The sequence below is a fragment of the Equus quagga genome, chromosome 8, assembly GCF_021613505.1.
Source record: "Equus quagga isolate Etosha38 chromosome 8, UCLA_HA_Equagga_1.0, whole genome shotgun sequence".
Taxonomy (NCBI): domain Eukaryota; kingdom Metazoa; phylum Chordata; class Mammalia; order Perissodactyla; family Equidae; genus Equus; species Equus quagga.
The window spans coordinates 15,556,199-15,572,653 of NC_060274.1; the positions used below are offsets into that span (position 1 = coordinate 15,556,199).

General features: G+C 42.7%; 1 protein-coding gene across 2 annotated transcripts in view; it reads right to left on the minus strand.

Moving 5' to 3' along the window:
* The window catches only part of AKAP12 (A-kinase anchoring protein 12), an 86,641-nt gene that overhangs the window by 11,487 nt on the left and 58,699 nt on the right, over positions 1 to 16,455 (minus strand). Inside the window, exon 1 of one of the 2 annotated variants that reach the window (XM_046669928.1) lies at positions 8,567 to 8,844. The exons of the other annotated variant lie outside the window; for it this stretch is intronic. Coding sequence (XP_046525884.1) covers positions 8,567 to 8,591 — 25 coding nt within the window. The 5' untranslated portion in view covers positions 8,592 to 8,844. Of the gene's footprint in view, positions 1 to 8,566; positions 8,845 to 16,455 lie in introns of those variants that run through there. 2 annotated transcript variants of the gene reach the window in all.

Genomic DNA, 16,455 nt, shown 5'->3' on the forward strand with positions numbered 1-16,455 from the left:
TCAAAAAGGGTTATACGTGGGAAATGCAAAATAGAGCAGTCACTGCAGAAGACAGTCTGGCAGTTTCTTACAAAACCAAACACACTCAACATTGGATCCAGCCATCATGCTCCTTGGTATTTACCCAAGTGAGTTGAAAACAGGTCCATACAAAAAGCTGCGCATGGATGTTCACAGCAGCTTTATTCTTAATTGCAAAAACTCAGAAGCAAGCAAGATGTTCTTCATTAGGTGAATGGATAAATAAACTATGGTACGTCCAAACAATGGAATATTAGCGCTAAAAAGAAATGAGCTATCAAGTCATGAAGAGATATGGAGGAACCTTAAATGCATATTATTAAGTGAAAGAAGCTGATCCTAAAAGGCTACATACTGAAGGATTCCAACTATATGACATTCTGGAAAAGGCTAACAATGGAGACAGTGAAAAAGATCAGTGTTGCCAGGGGTAGGGCGGGGGAGAGAGGGACCCACAGGCAGAGCAGAGGAAGTCAAGGGCCGTGAAACTACTCTGTATGATACTATAATGGTAAACGGATGTCATTATACACTTGGTCAAACCCATGCAATGACACCACCAAGAGTGAACCCTAATGTAAACTATGAGGTTGGGGTGATAATGATGTGTCACTGTAGGCTCATCAAATGTAACAAACGGACCGCTCTGGTGGGGATGTTGATAGAGACACTATGCATGTGTAGGGGCAGGGGGCATATAGGAATTCTCCATATTTTCCACTCATTTTTGCTGTGAACCTAAAACTGCTCTGAAAGATAAACTCTATTTGTTTAAACTGGTCATATGACTTGGCCAGTGTCATATAGTAGGTGTGTGGCATCTCTGGTGGGCCAAAGGCTGGCACCAGGGCACGTCGAGTCAATGCATTAAATAGGAGCAAAACACAAAGTTTGTCTTTTTAAAAGAACAATTAATTCTATATACTTTCAAAGCATTAAAATTCTTGTTTTCCGTAAATCGTTAAAACTTTTTAAAATTTGTAACTTTCACGTATGACAAGAAAAGGTATTTAGGCATGTCAACTCCCACATTTAGATGGAAAAATTGCTATATGTCTGGTGTGAACAGCAATTTAAATTCTATTTCAGCGTAAAAAGTGTTTTTTTCATGGTTACAGTCATGCTTTAAAAACAAGAAAGAATGGATATACCCTACCCACCCACTCACGGACAGTGATTCAAATGATGACCTGACCATCCTTTTGCAGCCATCAAGGTAAAGACTGGATAAAGCCAAGAATCAGTGGGTTCTTAATTGGGGGAGTGGGCAGGATATTTACATGCTTGATAGTCAAAAGAGTGAGGAAACCCCACTTATGCAGTGGAGAAGTCCGGCAACAGCTTAACATCGACCCATGAGGGACAGCTGGACACTGTGTGCAATACCCTGAGAAGGACACAGTAGCATCTGTGGCTAAGAATGCACAACCCAAATTGAATTAGGAGAAAACAAACAAAAAATAAAGAATTCGGTGGAAATGGAGAGAGGAGAACTATATGCTTCGAACATGTCAACGTCTACAAAGGCTACAGAAATGTTCCAGGTTGAAAGAAAGTAAAGAATATGGCATGTAGGGGCCAGCCCTGGTGGCACAGTGGTTGAGTCTGGCGTGCTCTGCTTCGGCGTCCCAGGTTCAGTACCCAGGCACAGACATACACCACTCATCTATCAGTGGCCATGCTGCGATGTCAGCTCACATACAAAACAGAGGAAGACTGGCAACAGACGTTAGTTCAAGGTGAATCTTCCTCAGCAATAAAATAAAATAAAATAAAATAAAGCCTCTTACCACCCCCCAAAAGCATATGGCATGTAATACCCAATCCAAAGATGGATCCTATAATGCAAGGGGAAAATGCTAAAGGAAATTATTAGATTAACTGATAAAACTGGAATAAGGATGGTGGATTAGTATAATAATAATGTAAACATATGGCATTGATAAGGGTACTAAGGTTATAAAGGGAATGCCTCTATTCTTAGGAAATACACACTCAAGTATTTAGGAGTAAAGGAACATGCTGTATGTAGCTTACCCTCAAATGGTTCAGAAACTTTTCTATCTCATGCCTACATAAGACACGACACAAACCTCCAAGCTGGTTTTTGTTTTCGTTTTGTTTTCCAACAGAAGAGATCAAATGAGGTAAAACGCTAACAGTGGGTAAATCTAGGTGAAGGGTGTATATATAAGGATGTTCTCTATACTATTTTTATTTTTGCAACTTTCTGTAAGCTTGAAGTTATTGTTTTAAAAAAATCACTCAGATGAATAAACAAGTGCGGATAACTAACAAAAATAGAGAAAACAGCAAAAATAGAAGAGAGTGAAGAGTCACCCTACCTGATTTTAGAGGAGGACACTGGATCTTTGCCTCACATCATATACCATAACAGAAATTTTATGCATGTAGTAAATCATCGAAAAACTGCCCTCCTTCTCCCTCCAAAAAGAGAGAGAATTCAGATAGAGGGGAAGAAGAATGAAGAGCAGAAATTCTGGAGACAATCTGTTGTTCAAATTTCAGCGGCGCCACTTAAGCACTGGGCCCTTGGGCAAATTTCCTGAAGCTTCTTAGTGACGTCACCTGTAACAGGTCACCTCCAGAACTTCCTGCAAAGGCTGGTTAGGTGGAGGAAGTCCCAGTTGGCCATCTTTAATGATAATACAACAAAAACTCTAATGATTCCTTTGTTTGCTTCTTGTTTTCTTCAGAACAGAACTACTTATTTTTAATTACTTTTTACCGATTCCAAAAGTAATCAATATAAATTGTAGTAGACTTTACAATATGGAAAATTGGGAATAACATCCATAAAGATAATGTCCAGAGATAATCACTATTAATATCTCTGAGTGTTTTCTTCTGGATTCAATAGTCTTCAAAACTACAACATAATGGCTGCATAATTAATTTTCACGTCTCCCTCATGTTAGACAATTTATGTTGGTCCAAGTCTTCACTATCGCACTACGTCACAAACATTCACGTGCACAAAATCACTGTCCAAACCCCAGAATGTGTCTCTGAACAGCAGAGGGCAGCATTGAGCAGCTTTCAGATCTTCCACGCTGGACCTCTTGAGACTTTCCCAGACCTTCAGGACCAGAAGATGCTGCAGAAATCCACCAATACATCAAGTGTAGGTGCCCTTTCAGATTCTGTAAAGTCAAACATCATATTGCACCTATTCTTACCTCTTTGACTTCCAACATAAACACTTCACAGGGAAAAAAACAGGGCACAGACATCTTGAGTTAGCTCCCTGTCCTCTCTCTTTATTTGTGAAGATCTAGACCCTTTCCTCATTTTGGGCCAAGAGCAAGTCCAATGTGGCCACAGCAGTTCTTTCTGTGAACTCCCTTCCTCACTTTTCCTTCTCTCCCAAACCAAACCGTATACAGTTCATCAAAATCACCCCACATTTCCCAGGGTCTGGCTGAAGGAGGAGATCCCCAGGCAAGATCATCGTCATTCCCACTCGTGTTCTAGTTTGTGGTTAGTTTTTTAAAGGTATTTCTATGTGCTGTCTGCATATGGTTCTGAATGAGTGAAAGATCACAGGTTGGTGAGCAAAAGGGAGGCTGCTAAATGCATACAAGAACAGCCTAAAGGATGTGGTGGCACAGACGAGAGGACCAAGCCAGCAGGTTTGGCTGTTGGGAATGAAGGGAGTACGTGAGTGACAGGAGGCTGATATTAATATCTTCCAGGTATCTTAAAGATGGCCCAATGTTCACCTGTTCAGACTCAGCATAACAGAATCCATTCACAACCATACTCACAAACATTCATTAATAAATTTGCTCTTAAGCAAGAATCTCAGACGCCCATAAAGTCAAAATACGACGCTCACTTATTCACTGATGCCACCATTCAGCTAGAAACTCCACATTCTCCCCAGGCATCAAAAATGGCCCAAAGGTTTGGAAAGAGAGTCAATCCATGAGTCAACCAGAAATGCTGTAGGAGGCAGGATTGGCTGACACTTCCAGCTTCATACTGTCCTGCTAGTCCCTGGTCCTCTCTCCCCACCCTACAGACACTGAAAAGGGCAGAAAAGACTACAGACCTTGCAAAGGTCCACACATTCTTTGGCACCACCCAGCACAGTCTTGCCTGGTATACAGCTTGTGTCGACATGTTTTTCCACATCCACCATTAGTGGAAGCAGCATCATCCAAGTCTTGTTTCTTACATGAACCCTACCACAGAAACCATGTCTTTCTGGTCTCTTCTTCTGGGAGGAGATTCTAATCATACGCCTGTCTGAGTGTCCGTATCTTGAAAACATTACTTGAAAAAGAAAAGAATGACTTCAACAGTGACCTAATTTTCTGAACATGCCCTCGCAGGAGGTTCCTTAGGATGAAGGTATGGCACAGAGATGCAGGAAGGGTACAGGCTGGACACGCACAAAGTCGCTAGTGCAGCTTCTTGAAGCTGCCTTATCTCAGCAAGGCTTTGGTATGCTTTTTGTTTGTCTTCTGCTTTTCTAAGGGAGATGAAAGATATCCTCAAATAAACAGTGAAAGGGAGAAGAAAAACGACAACCAGCAGTGCACACTTTCTGGAGTGAACATTTGTCACTATATTTTCATCATTAGAAGTATGAACTACTGTCAATTACATTACAGGAAAACTTACAACACAGTGTTAATAATGATCTCTTATGCGTTTTTTAATATTTTGAACAGCTTTGTCATCGCAAGTCCCTTCCAGGCTTAAAAAAAACAACTCTGGACTGAGGAATATTCATGAAGTCGAATGAACGTGGTATTACATGAAAAGTTGTATCTTTAATGGTGTCTCAAGACATCAATGCTTGAAATCATTTCACGTACAGAAACCCCACTTTGGCAGAACTGTTAAAGCTTTTCCCATTTAGGTGTTATCTTCTACTAAACTAAACTATGGTTATCTGTAGACAAATGTCCAGTGAATCTCAATGTATAAAATCAATCACAATGAATACAGGAAAATATACATTCTCCTTGTGAAAATATCATAATTCTCCTGCCTCCCCAGTCTCAAAGGGTCCATGATCCCAAAAAAGCAAAAGTTGCTTTCAGCATGGACACCCTGCCCTCAAGTTCCACAAAATGCAATAATCAGTTGTTCCAAAAGCTGCAAGATTGCCTTTCTTTTCCAAAAACTCAGAGATTAAGAGATGAAAGTATAACTTGTTTTCTTTCATTTTACAGGTATAAAAGAAAAAACAACACTTTGAAGGAATATTTCATATTCTGTATTACAAAATTTTAACTTTTTTTAATCCAAACTTAGCTATCATATTTCGATGAGACAACTATCATTTTTGTTAGAGAAAAAGTGCAATACCGCAAAAAGCTACAAGGCTGATTGTTTAAGTTTGGCGTAACCGAGTGTTCCCCACTCCCCACGCACATCGGGGCCGTTTGCTTCCACATCTGGAACTGGTTAGCTTTCCCCCACGATTTGCAGGGTTGTCCTGGAATTTTTCCAGGAATTCTCTGCATTCTAAATTCATCCCTTATATCCTACACACCCAACGTTCCTTGTTCTAACCTTCATTAACCACAAAACCTCCAAGGGGAGATGTTTCACTGAGATTAAAACTCAGAGAAGCGAAACCCCATACAGGAGCTCACAGGAGATGGTCATCATCGGCCCTGGTCTTGACAGTGGTGTTCAGTGATCCCTTAGACATCTGGGCAGGCTTGTAAAAATGTGGGTACCACTAGCCAATATCAGCATCCTTCACACCACGAGAAAGATTCTCACCAAGGCGCTCTGCAAGGGTGCTTCTTGTAGCTGCGGAGGGAGCACCAAGAGAAACTTCGTTTTCATGATGAAAAGGGGGTTCTGCAACCACTTTTTGCAGGATTATCGTGGGGAACAATAATGGCCACAGAGAATGAGCACTCAGTAAGCGGCAGTCATTACTCAATACTCAGACAGTCTATTTGCATAGAAAAGTGAGTTATAAATAAACTAGAATGTTAGGGAAATCAAGAAAGATAGTTTCCCAATTCAAAAAGCTTTCTTTTTTTTTTTGCTGGCATGCCATGGATATATGGGTGGGGGAGGGGACGTGTCCATCATCATCGGGTCAAATTGCTTATTTCCTAGTTTGTAAACTAAGTTATTGCTACCATGATGTGAGGGAAAGGCTTCAGGGAAGGCAATACTATGGAATGTGAAAAATCAATCATTTCACAATTCATGTTCTGCTGCATCCCTATCAGCAGTTTGTGTGTATGGGGCCCCGGGCGGGGGGGGGGGGGGGGGGGGACGACAGTCAGTCTTAAGTGTCAGCTTTCCCCTCCTTTCGGAAATGAAAACTCGTTCCTAAGAAGCTCTACAAAAATATCAATAGTCTTGTTTCTTTCCCATTAATTATAAACTTTAGGCACACTCCTCAAAGAAGGTAACACTACAACAAGGACGAGAATAACTTTCTTCCACATTTTAAATCAGTAATCCCAAAGTTAAAGACATCTTTGATTTTTAATTAATCTTTAATGCCAATTTTAAAACCTTCACTGCTTTTCAAGATTCTAACCAACGATTTCAAGACTACTGACTATAAATCTTCTTTATCTGGTAACTTGTCAGAGGGGAAACAAAAGCAGTTGAAACTCTTTGATTTTTTACTTCTTCCACTAAGAAACGTTTGCTCTTAAATTTTTGGAGTTAAGATTTGCTGTGCGTTTTCTTATCACCAGGAAAAAGTACCAAAATTTTGCTACATCCTCCATACCCACACTGTAATGAAAGTAAACCTCAAACAGCAACAGATCCAATTACATGAAATTGCCTTAAAAATTAGACAGTCTTTCCTACTGTTTCTGTTCATTAATCATTCCACTGGGATTATCTGAACCAATTTTTTAAAGCCCCAAGTACCCCAAGTTTAGCTCTTACTTACTGTTAAAATGGACCACATTAGGGGCCAGCCTGGCGCAGCGGTTAAGTGCGCATGTTCTGCTTCGGGGGCCCCGGGTTCCCTGGTTTGGATCCCGGGTGTGGACAAGGCACCGCTTGGCAAGCCGTGCTGTGCTAGGTGTCCCACATATAAAGTAGAGGAAGATGGGCACAGATGTTAGCACAGGGCCAGTCTTCCTCAGTGAAAAGAGGAGGATTGAGCAGCTAGCTCAGGGCTAATCCTCCTCCTCAAAAAAAAAAAAAAAAAAAAAAAAAAGGACCACCTTCCTTTCCCACAGGAAACTCAGCAAGTGATAAATTAAATAGTGTGCTACGGATGGAACTGCACACAAAAAGCACCCAGGAAAGAGCTGGGGTGGTAGAAGCCCCATGGGGTGGTAGAAGCCCCAGGACACCCCACAAACCACACTCCCAGGCAAACTTTCTCTGCATTGGGCGTTTGTATGTTTCATTCACAGAAAAATAGATAATCTGGAAAAATGGAGAATTTGGGTTTTTTTTATTTTGTAGAGTCTATTTAATAATAATTTCTAGGGATCATATGAACTTTCAAACTGAGTAAATGGTAGAAAGGCTGGTGAAATTAACTTGGGAAAGGAATTTTAAGGAAATCTCAAAATAAACAAGCTAATCTATAGGAAGTGTGAGATATTTTTAGTTTTGCTAAACTTTCACATCATTTAAAATTCCAAAGAAGGACAAAGCTTTGACGAAGCACTTATAGTGAGAAAAATTTTCAGTCCTAGAAATTCTATACTGTGCTTTTAAGAAAACGTAGATTTGGTGCGTAATGATCTCAAATATTTAGAGAAGAACAGGTTTTATAAATCTAAACCAGCAAATGGAGGTTAATTTTTCTTGATGGGGGAAAGGCAGAGAGAGGAAGAGGAAACAGGCAGATTCTTAAAGAGTCAGGCCACGGCACGAAGTGCACAAAACAATCAAAGTTTTGTTTTGTTAACAGAACGGCAAGGGAATTCTGCAAGTTTGATATATGTAACTTATTTGCTAGAAGGAAGTATTAAACATTATACTTCATACAGCCACACTTGTAGAAAGCAAGCTTATGAGGAAACACACATTTTTGTTTATTCATTGCCTAAATGCTATTGCCTGCCAGCCACCAATTTTGCGGTAACTATGGCCTTCTTAAAACCATCATTTAGACCTGAGTTGAAAGTTGAGTCTCATAAATCGCCAAGTGGCCCTTTACTGAAAGTTCCTAACAAGCAGGTCACAATGCCAAATATTGCAATTTCTCAAAAACAGGAATGTACTTTCTTTAGGACTACAGCAAATAGTTAGGCTGGCTTTCACAATCTATTTTCAAATTCATCCCAATTTAACATGGATCTCTTGGAAAAGTCATTCGAGGTTCCCCCAGGCACAGTGGAGAAGATTCCTTCACGGGTCGAAGGAAAACGTTAGGTTTCTCTGGTTCTTGCTAAGCCAGAGAGAAGGCTCTTCTGATGAGCACAGTGAGAGGAACAAATGCCAACCGCGCGTCCAGTCCCTGGCCTGGAGGCCCCCATCCAAACGCAGGTCGGAGGGAGGGAAGCACTTCCTCCACCTGCCGCCGCCCAGGGAGAACCCAGCAGACTGCCTTCTGCCTTACCTGTGATAGCAATGATCCCCAGCATATTTACTAGCACGCCTCCAGATGAGCGGAACAGCCCTGCCCTCCTTCGGCAGGTGGCTGAAGCGGCACGGGGTCTCCCCAAACCCGTGCAATCTTGCTGTGATCAGAAAGAACGCCGCGCCAAGCCCCCTTCAAGGATTCCGGAGAACTGGAGGTGCCTTCGGAGCTGCAGCAAAAGGCGGACTGAGGATGCATTTCCCTGGCTAATTATAGGAGGACCCAGCCCCCCGGGGCCGGGCGGGGGTCCGGCCCCGCCCCCGCCGCGCTCCAGGACTTGGCAGAGCGCTCCGCAGTCATGTGTTTCATTTTAAAGGAGGGGAGCCCTCCTTGTAGCTGAGCTCTTCGTGGTCACTAGGGCTCGGCAGAGAGACCCAGGGAGGGTTTAAAAGTTGCTGGGATGAATAAGACCGGAGTCAGCAGCATTTTTATCTAAACCATTACTTCATTCCTGGCACCAATCTACTCCTGTATCTCAGCTTTTCATATTACTTAAAGGAAATAGCCGCACAGATATTAAATTCTACTGCCTTTTTTGCATACTGTCTTTTTGTATCCTTATTTTGGTCTAAAGGCTGATGAGGCGCAAAACACAGTTTCCTTTTTAGCACCTATAGTATTTTATATTTTCACCATGTTTCACACACACGTTGCACTGATGTGAGGGGCTAGCAGCTAGCTCTCCGTTCCAGGACTCTTTGAGAAGGGCTGTCACGAGGGAACATTGTGTCTTTAACACTTGATCAAGGCAACTTGTAAAAGGCTCGAATATTTGAGCATTAAATCTCTTATTTTTGTTTTATGGCAGAAATTAGCTAAACTTTTAGACGAAACTATGCCATGTTCCAATACACAGACACGATCACACCTCTCATATCCAAGCACACGGCATGAAAACCCGTCAGAACCTAGTTTTTAAAATTCTGAAAATTTCAGGCAGCCCCTAAATTCTTAAGTTCTTTTCACGGAAACTTCAGATTTGCTGTCTATGTTGATACATAGTGTGATAAACAAGTTGGTGTGTTCCTACAATTTTGGCACACTCTTTGGTATGTCAATTTCCTGTTTCTTCCTTTTCCTATTTATCACTTCACGCTTTGCCTGTCTGACCCCATTAGAGCCAGCCCTTCCCCTACGCAAACAAAAGAACGGTTTTATTATTGCTCTTTCCTCCAGACGGTGAGGATCTTACTCATTAATTCTTAGGGCCAGGGAGGAGGTGGGGGCCTGGGGTGGCCCAGAGTGGGCACAGGAAAGAGAACAGTGGAGGAGAAGGGAGTTATCAAGAAAAAGCTGATAAGCGTGTAAATTTCAGGTGTACATCATTATATTTCAGCTTCTGTAGAGATCGCATCGTGTTCACCACCAACAGTCTAGTTTTTATCCGTCACCATATATATGTGCCCCTTTATCCATTTCTCACTCCCCCCGTCTTTTGTCATAAGCCAGTATGACTTCAATAAAATAAGAAAAAAGGAAAGGAAAAAGCTGGGAACCGCGAGCGGGCGGGTTGGGGGCATGGCACGTAGTTGCTCCTTCCGGCCACTGGGGGGCGCGGCGCACCACATTCGGGCCCAGACAGAGCAGAGCTAAGGCGGTGTTGCCGGCAATCAGACCGTGTTATAAAAATCAGCTTCAGCCTCTCCACAGACCGGGCTTCCCCCTTATATTCCGGCAAACACCCAACCTGATCCAAAGTATACGTGGGAACAGGGACTGATGTGCCTTATCCTGATGCCTGGGACTGATTTCCAGAGCGAGCCAGTTAGCAGCTTCCTAACCTTTTATCTTCCTGGAGGAGTCTTGACTTTGGTTCACAAAGTGCTTCAATTATAATGAGATTCTGGAGTGTGTGAAATGCTGCTGGTGCTAATGGTGTCTCTGCAGTCAGTCCACACAGCTAAAGGGTCAGAGCAGCTCCACATTCCTCTCCTCCCCAACGCACGTCCCCAGGCCCGGCCCTGGGGCATCCTGGCTGTGCAGATCATGGATAGAGCCCCCTCTGGCTGCTGTGCTGGTGGTCTGCATTAAATGAGCAGTCTACAGTCTTCCCAAGCCTGATGATCAGCCCAGACACTATGCCCTCAGGTGAAGCCCAAGCCCCTTCTCTAGAGGTTTCCCCACACCTGGGGCTACCTTGGGGATCTGAGGTCTCAGTTCTGCATGATGTCTCAGCACCAGCTGCTGGGGACAGCACATGGCCATCCGCTGGTGCCACCTCTGAAATACACGTCCTCATCTTCTGGGTGCATCTGTTCATTCTGACCTTGCTTAGCTGTGGCACCACTCCTTTCCTTCCTATAAGTCGAAATTCTAAAAATAGGACAAGCAACAGCTGTTGCCCTGAGCTGGACAGGAAGAAACTTCACTAGTTATGAATTTAAGGCCCCAAACAACATTTTAAAAGGTATATATATTGCTGTTTGGTTTTGTCACAAACTTTTTATTCCCTTTTATGGTGTCGGTAAAGATGCTAACACAGCTTTGATATTCTCAAAGAAGTAGTTAAAGCCACGAGGCAGAGCAGCAGATCATGTGGCAAGTTGCTGACCCTCAGCAGCCAGTTCTGCTTTGATCTCACCTCTAGGAGTGATCAAGGACGGGCGTGTAGCACAGCGGCCCCGTCAGCCTCTGCGTGTCTGGATTTACAAAGAAAAGTCATCAATCAGGAGAAAAGCAGGAGGAAAGATCAGACCTCCGGTCAGTGTACAACGCAGGCATCTTTCTTTTGTTGTCACTTCTATTCCAACTTCGCTTGTTTTTGTTAAATCCGAATTTTTAGATGAAGGCCTCATCACCCAAAGCATAAATTATGGGGAAATGTTTACCATATCATAAATGAGTGCATGGTAAAAAAAAAAAGTATTTTCCCAAATCTTCATAGTTCATTCACATTTACTGAGTTCTGGCTCCATGTTAATTGTACCAAGCGCTCAGAGAGACAAGTGGATATGGTCCTTGGCCTCAGGGAGCTCAGTCTTGGGTTGCAGACCACCTGAGGGAGAAGTGGGCACACCCCACTGCAGCTTGCTTCAGTAAGGATGGGGGGCAGGTGGGGGACAACCCTACCTGGGCACAGAGGAAGGCAGAGGGACCAGCATGGGCAAAGGCATGAAGAACATGACATTTAGGGAATCATAAGTGAGTTTCTTACAGCCACAAGCTCAGAGTCTACAGGGGAGGGGAAGGGAGGCACACCAGGGATAACTAGAAATGAGATTAGAAATATTACATGTGAGACCAGATTATAAAGGGTTTTGAAGGACATCTAACAAATAACCCAATTAAAAAAAGGGCCAAGGATCTGAGTAGACGTTTCATTAAAGCAGATACACAATGGCCAATGAGCACATGAAAAGATGCTCAACATCATAAGCCATTAGGAAAATGCAAATCAAAACCACAATGAGTTGCCAATTCACATCCACTAGGATGACTATAATCAAAAAGACAGACAATAGCAAGGAATGGAGACAGTGGAACCCTCATAAGTTGCTGGTGGGAATGGAAAATGGTGCACCTGCTTTGGGAAACAGTCTGGAAGCTCCTCGAAATCTTAAACATAGCTTTACAAGATGACTCAGCAACTCTACTCCTCGACATAGACCCAAGAGAAATGAAGACGACGTCCACACAAAAACTTGTACAGGAATATTGACAGCAGCATTATTCACAGTGGCCAAAAGGCAGAAGTGTATCTATACACTGGGATATTATTCAATAATAAAATGAAGCATTTATACATATATATAATATGGATAAATATTGAAAAATTTTGCTAAGGGAAGCAGCTAGTCACGAAAGAGCACATATTGACATACTGCTTAATCCTGTTTATATGAAATGTCCAGAATAGGCAAATCTATAAGACATAAAATAGATTACTGGTTACCTCCACCTGGGGCGCTGGGGCAAGAGAGGGAGTGACTGCTAACAGGTATGGGGGGCGTTCTTTATGGGGGACGAAAATGTTCTAAAATTGATCATGGTGATGGTGTACAACTCTGTGAATATACTAAAACCCAGTGAAATGCATACTTTCAATGGGCCAATTGCATGGTATGTGAATTACATCTCATTAAAGCTTTTGTTAAAGCTAATCTGATATTAGTTCTGAAGGCTGCATGGAACCACTGGAGGCTTTGGAGCAGAGTTAGTGGCACGTAACTCGAACTTGATTTAGAAAAAGATAGCTGGGCCATAATGACCAGGAGGAAGGTACTCCCGAAATAAAAGGGATAGAAACTGTGGTGATCAAGGTGAGGACGGAGTCAAAAGTGCCATCACCCACTAACTGAGAGATGCCTGTGGGGCCAGGGGAAGGCAGCTGAACGCACGCAAATCGATGAGATCACCTAAATGGGGTGATGCGTGTGAAATAACAAATACGACGCACACCTGAAATTTATGTTATCAGCTGACGTTAGCTCAAAAAAGAGAGAGAGAGAAAAAGGGTTAGGACCCTGAGGAAGAGGAAGCTGAAAAAGGACTCTGACAACGGACAGAGATTAGAGGCGAGCAGGGAGGAGGTGGCATCGGAAGGCAAAGGCACAGAGGATTGCAAGATGGAAATGGTGGTCAACAGCCTGGTGACACAGGCAGAGAGCTGAAGAGGCCTCACGGTCTGAGGAGGCGGGACCAGGACACAAATAGCTGCCATAAAGACAGATCCTTTACTCTCTTTCCTGAAAGGGAGGGGACAAGGGCCAATACACCAGAATTAGCACCCACACTAGGTTCATTCATTTCCTCCAAGCTTGAGTGTTTGACCCAAATATGGGAACTGGAGAAACTAGAGAAATGGATTCACCCACCAAATCCAGCCCTCCCGTCACCTCTCCTTTCATTCTCTTTTCAACCTGGCATTATTATATACTTGGAGGGAGATAAACCAGAACCCAGTGAGGTCTCTTTTCCTCTGGCCACTGTTACTTCTTTAAAATGCTTCAAAGATAACCTAAGGTTGAGTCAAGAGCTGTGGCAGACTGGGTAACCGACAGAGGAGATGAATACAGACACTGAATCTAAAGGACACTGGCAAGTTATACACAAGATGAGCAGGTTCTCCTGGACTCGTGTGTTTTCACGCAGGTCTCCGCCTCCTCTGATATGAACACAAGGACCGGCTGATTGAATGTTACGGTCCAGCTGAATTGGACATGTTTATATAACCACGGTCAGTGCCATTCAAAATCCAACGCAAATAATCCAAAGGCTAGTTCCTCAAAGGGACTGTTCGAAAATAACAGCTAATGGAAAACCTCAGGAGGATTTAAAAATCACTTAACAGGACAATTTACAAAGCAAAGGGAAATTAAAAAACCCAATCCAAATAATAAAAGTGATGTAAAAAGTATTATTTCTCCTCTTATTAAGTTCATGTATTTTTATATTCTTTGATTTGGCAATTCTACCGAATGAGAGGTATAGATTTATGTATGAAAATGTTTACTGCTTGAGATGTATAATATTTAGAAAGTAAAAAAATCCTGACACATGTAAGATTCTACTTAGAGGAGGCACCTAGAGTTGTCAAATTCAGAGACAGAAAGTAGACGGGTGGCTGCAGTGGCTGGGGGAGGGGAAGGGAATTGCTATTTAATGAGTTTCAGTTTTGCAAGATGAAAGCGTTCTGGAGATGGATGGGGGTGACGATTGCACAATGTGACTGTACTTAATGGCACTGATCTGTGCGCTTAAAAATGGTTAAGATGGTAAGTTTTATGTTATGTGTATTTTGCCATAATTTTAAAAATTTTACTTTTTTAAAAAAAGGACCCCCTAGGTCATCCCTCCCACATTGTATAGCCATGCGCTCTTCAGTCACCTGTCCTGGGATGTGATGGGAGGTTTATATTCTAAACAGGGTTAAACTGAGTCTCCAGGCGCAGGGGGGGGGGGGGGGGGGGCAGGCACACCCAAGGACACCACCATGAAACGCCCCTTGAGTTTATGCATCCTACTCCCACGCTCCCCCCCACACTAGGCTCCAGAATGTCAGCAGTCAGGCATATGCATTCCAAGAAGAAAGAGTCTTCTTGGGGGAATTGGAGTAGCCAGAGAAGAGTTGTTGAAAACAATCAGATCAGCCTCCAGAATGTCTACCACTGCCCCAGTACACACGGCTTCCAGTCAACTTTTGAGTATGACAAATTAGCCCCAAATCAGACATGGAACGAAAACCCCAACTATGAAAGACAAAAAACAAAACAAAAAAAAGCAATTTGGAAAAGACAGAGGCTATGCAGAGAAATAAACTTTTAAAGAAATCCTCAGAGAGATCAAAGATATTGCAGCCAAGAACAAACAGGATACTTCAAAACGGAGTCTTTAGACCAATAAGATCAGTTCTTAGAAATTAAAAATATAGTAATATGAAAGCTAGCCTTGAAAATGTTTTCCCAGAATCTAGAGCCAAATACTAAGAGATAGAAAACAGAGGAAAAAAGAAGAGTTTTAATTAGGACCATTCTAGAAGTTCTAAAATCTGAATAATAGTAATTCCAAAAAGAACAAAGAAAAAGAGGAAAACGGAAGAAATTTCCCAGAAATGAAGTGCGTGAGATTCTAGGCTGAACGAGGTCATGAGAACCCAGCCTGTTGAAGAAATGGATCCGCATGGAGATGCACCATCATCAGATCTTCAGAAGGCTGAGGACAAAAAGGACTCTGAGCTATACAAGCGATTAAGAATCAGATTCCAACAGAAATGCGTCTATCATGATGACACTGATGGAATCCGAATGTGCGTGAACGCTGAATGGAAATTAACCCAACTGGAGGACCGTTCAGGGCCAAGATTGACAAGCCTGAGGAAAACGTCGTACTTTTGTAAAAAGGTCATCACTGAGCTTACAAGGTTGAGGCCACAGACCTTGAGGTTAACCAGAGAGACTCTGCAGAGGACGCTGAGCCCCAAACCTGGCTCTGCCGAGGCCATTCCGCTGGAGAATAGATCTTCCACTTTATTAACAACTAACGATTATTTGGAAATTGGGAATTCTCTTAGTCTTATCTCTAGCTACTGTATCATGTAAGGCTGTATGTTTATGATCGTACTGAGTGAAGTACCAAGAGGGTGACATGATCCAGGGTAAGAAATACAAATCAACGTATATTACGTTTTTCTTTCTATCTCGCTTTAGAGCATTCAGCAACATCTTTCATTAAGGGACTCCTTTATATCCTTCTGTATCAATTTACTTATCTCCTCTAATCAGTTCTTTAGTACATAATACTTGGTTTAAAGCAAACTAAGTTATGTTTCAAAGAGTTTGAGAAATAAACTATTTTTTAAACGCGGGACTATCAAAATGGAAACCCAGTTGTACTTGGCAAGCTTCCATCAAACACATTCATATCTGAAATATATATAGAAGCCCTGGCATTTTTCTTTTAATGTGAGACAGCTTGTTTTCCCTGGAGATGTTTTGCCTAGAGAAGAAGATGAAAGGAAAGACATGATAAATGTTTTCAAATACCTAGAGGGCTACAGTGTGGAAAAAGGAGGTGAGTCTGTCCTAGGTGATTCCAGAAGGCAGCGCTCGGAACAGAGGCGAGCAGTGGTACGGAGGCATACTTTTGCTCCAGTGGCATAACAGGCTTCCTTTTATGGAGAAACTCCCCAGACCTCCCAGAGCTTAAGCAGAAGAGCCTCCTGCATGGGGGCGGGACCCTGGTTTAGCCAGCCTCGAAGTTCCCTTCCACTGGGGCTTCTTGGTCTCAAACCTGACTTTCCATCCGGTCAATCATGAAGGTGGCAGGTGTGGTGGGCGGAACTGTGTGCTCCCCAAATCCACATATTGAAGCCCCAAGCCCCGCACATCAGAATGTAACTGTATTTGCAGTGAAAGCTTTTAAAGAGGTGA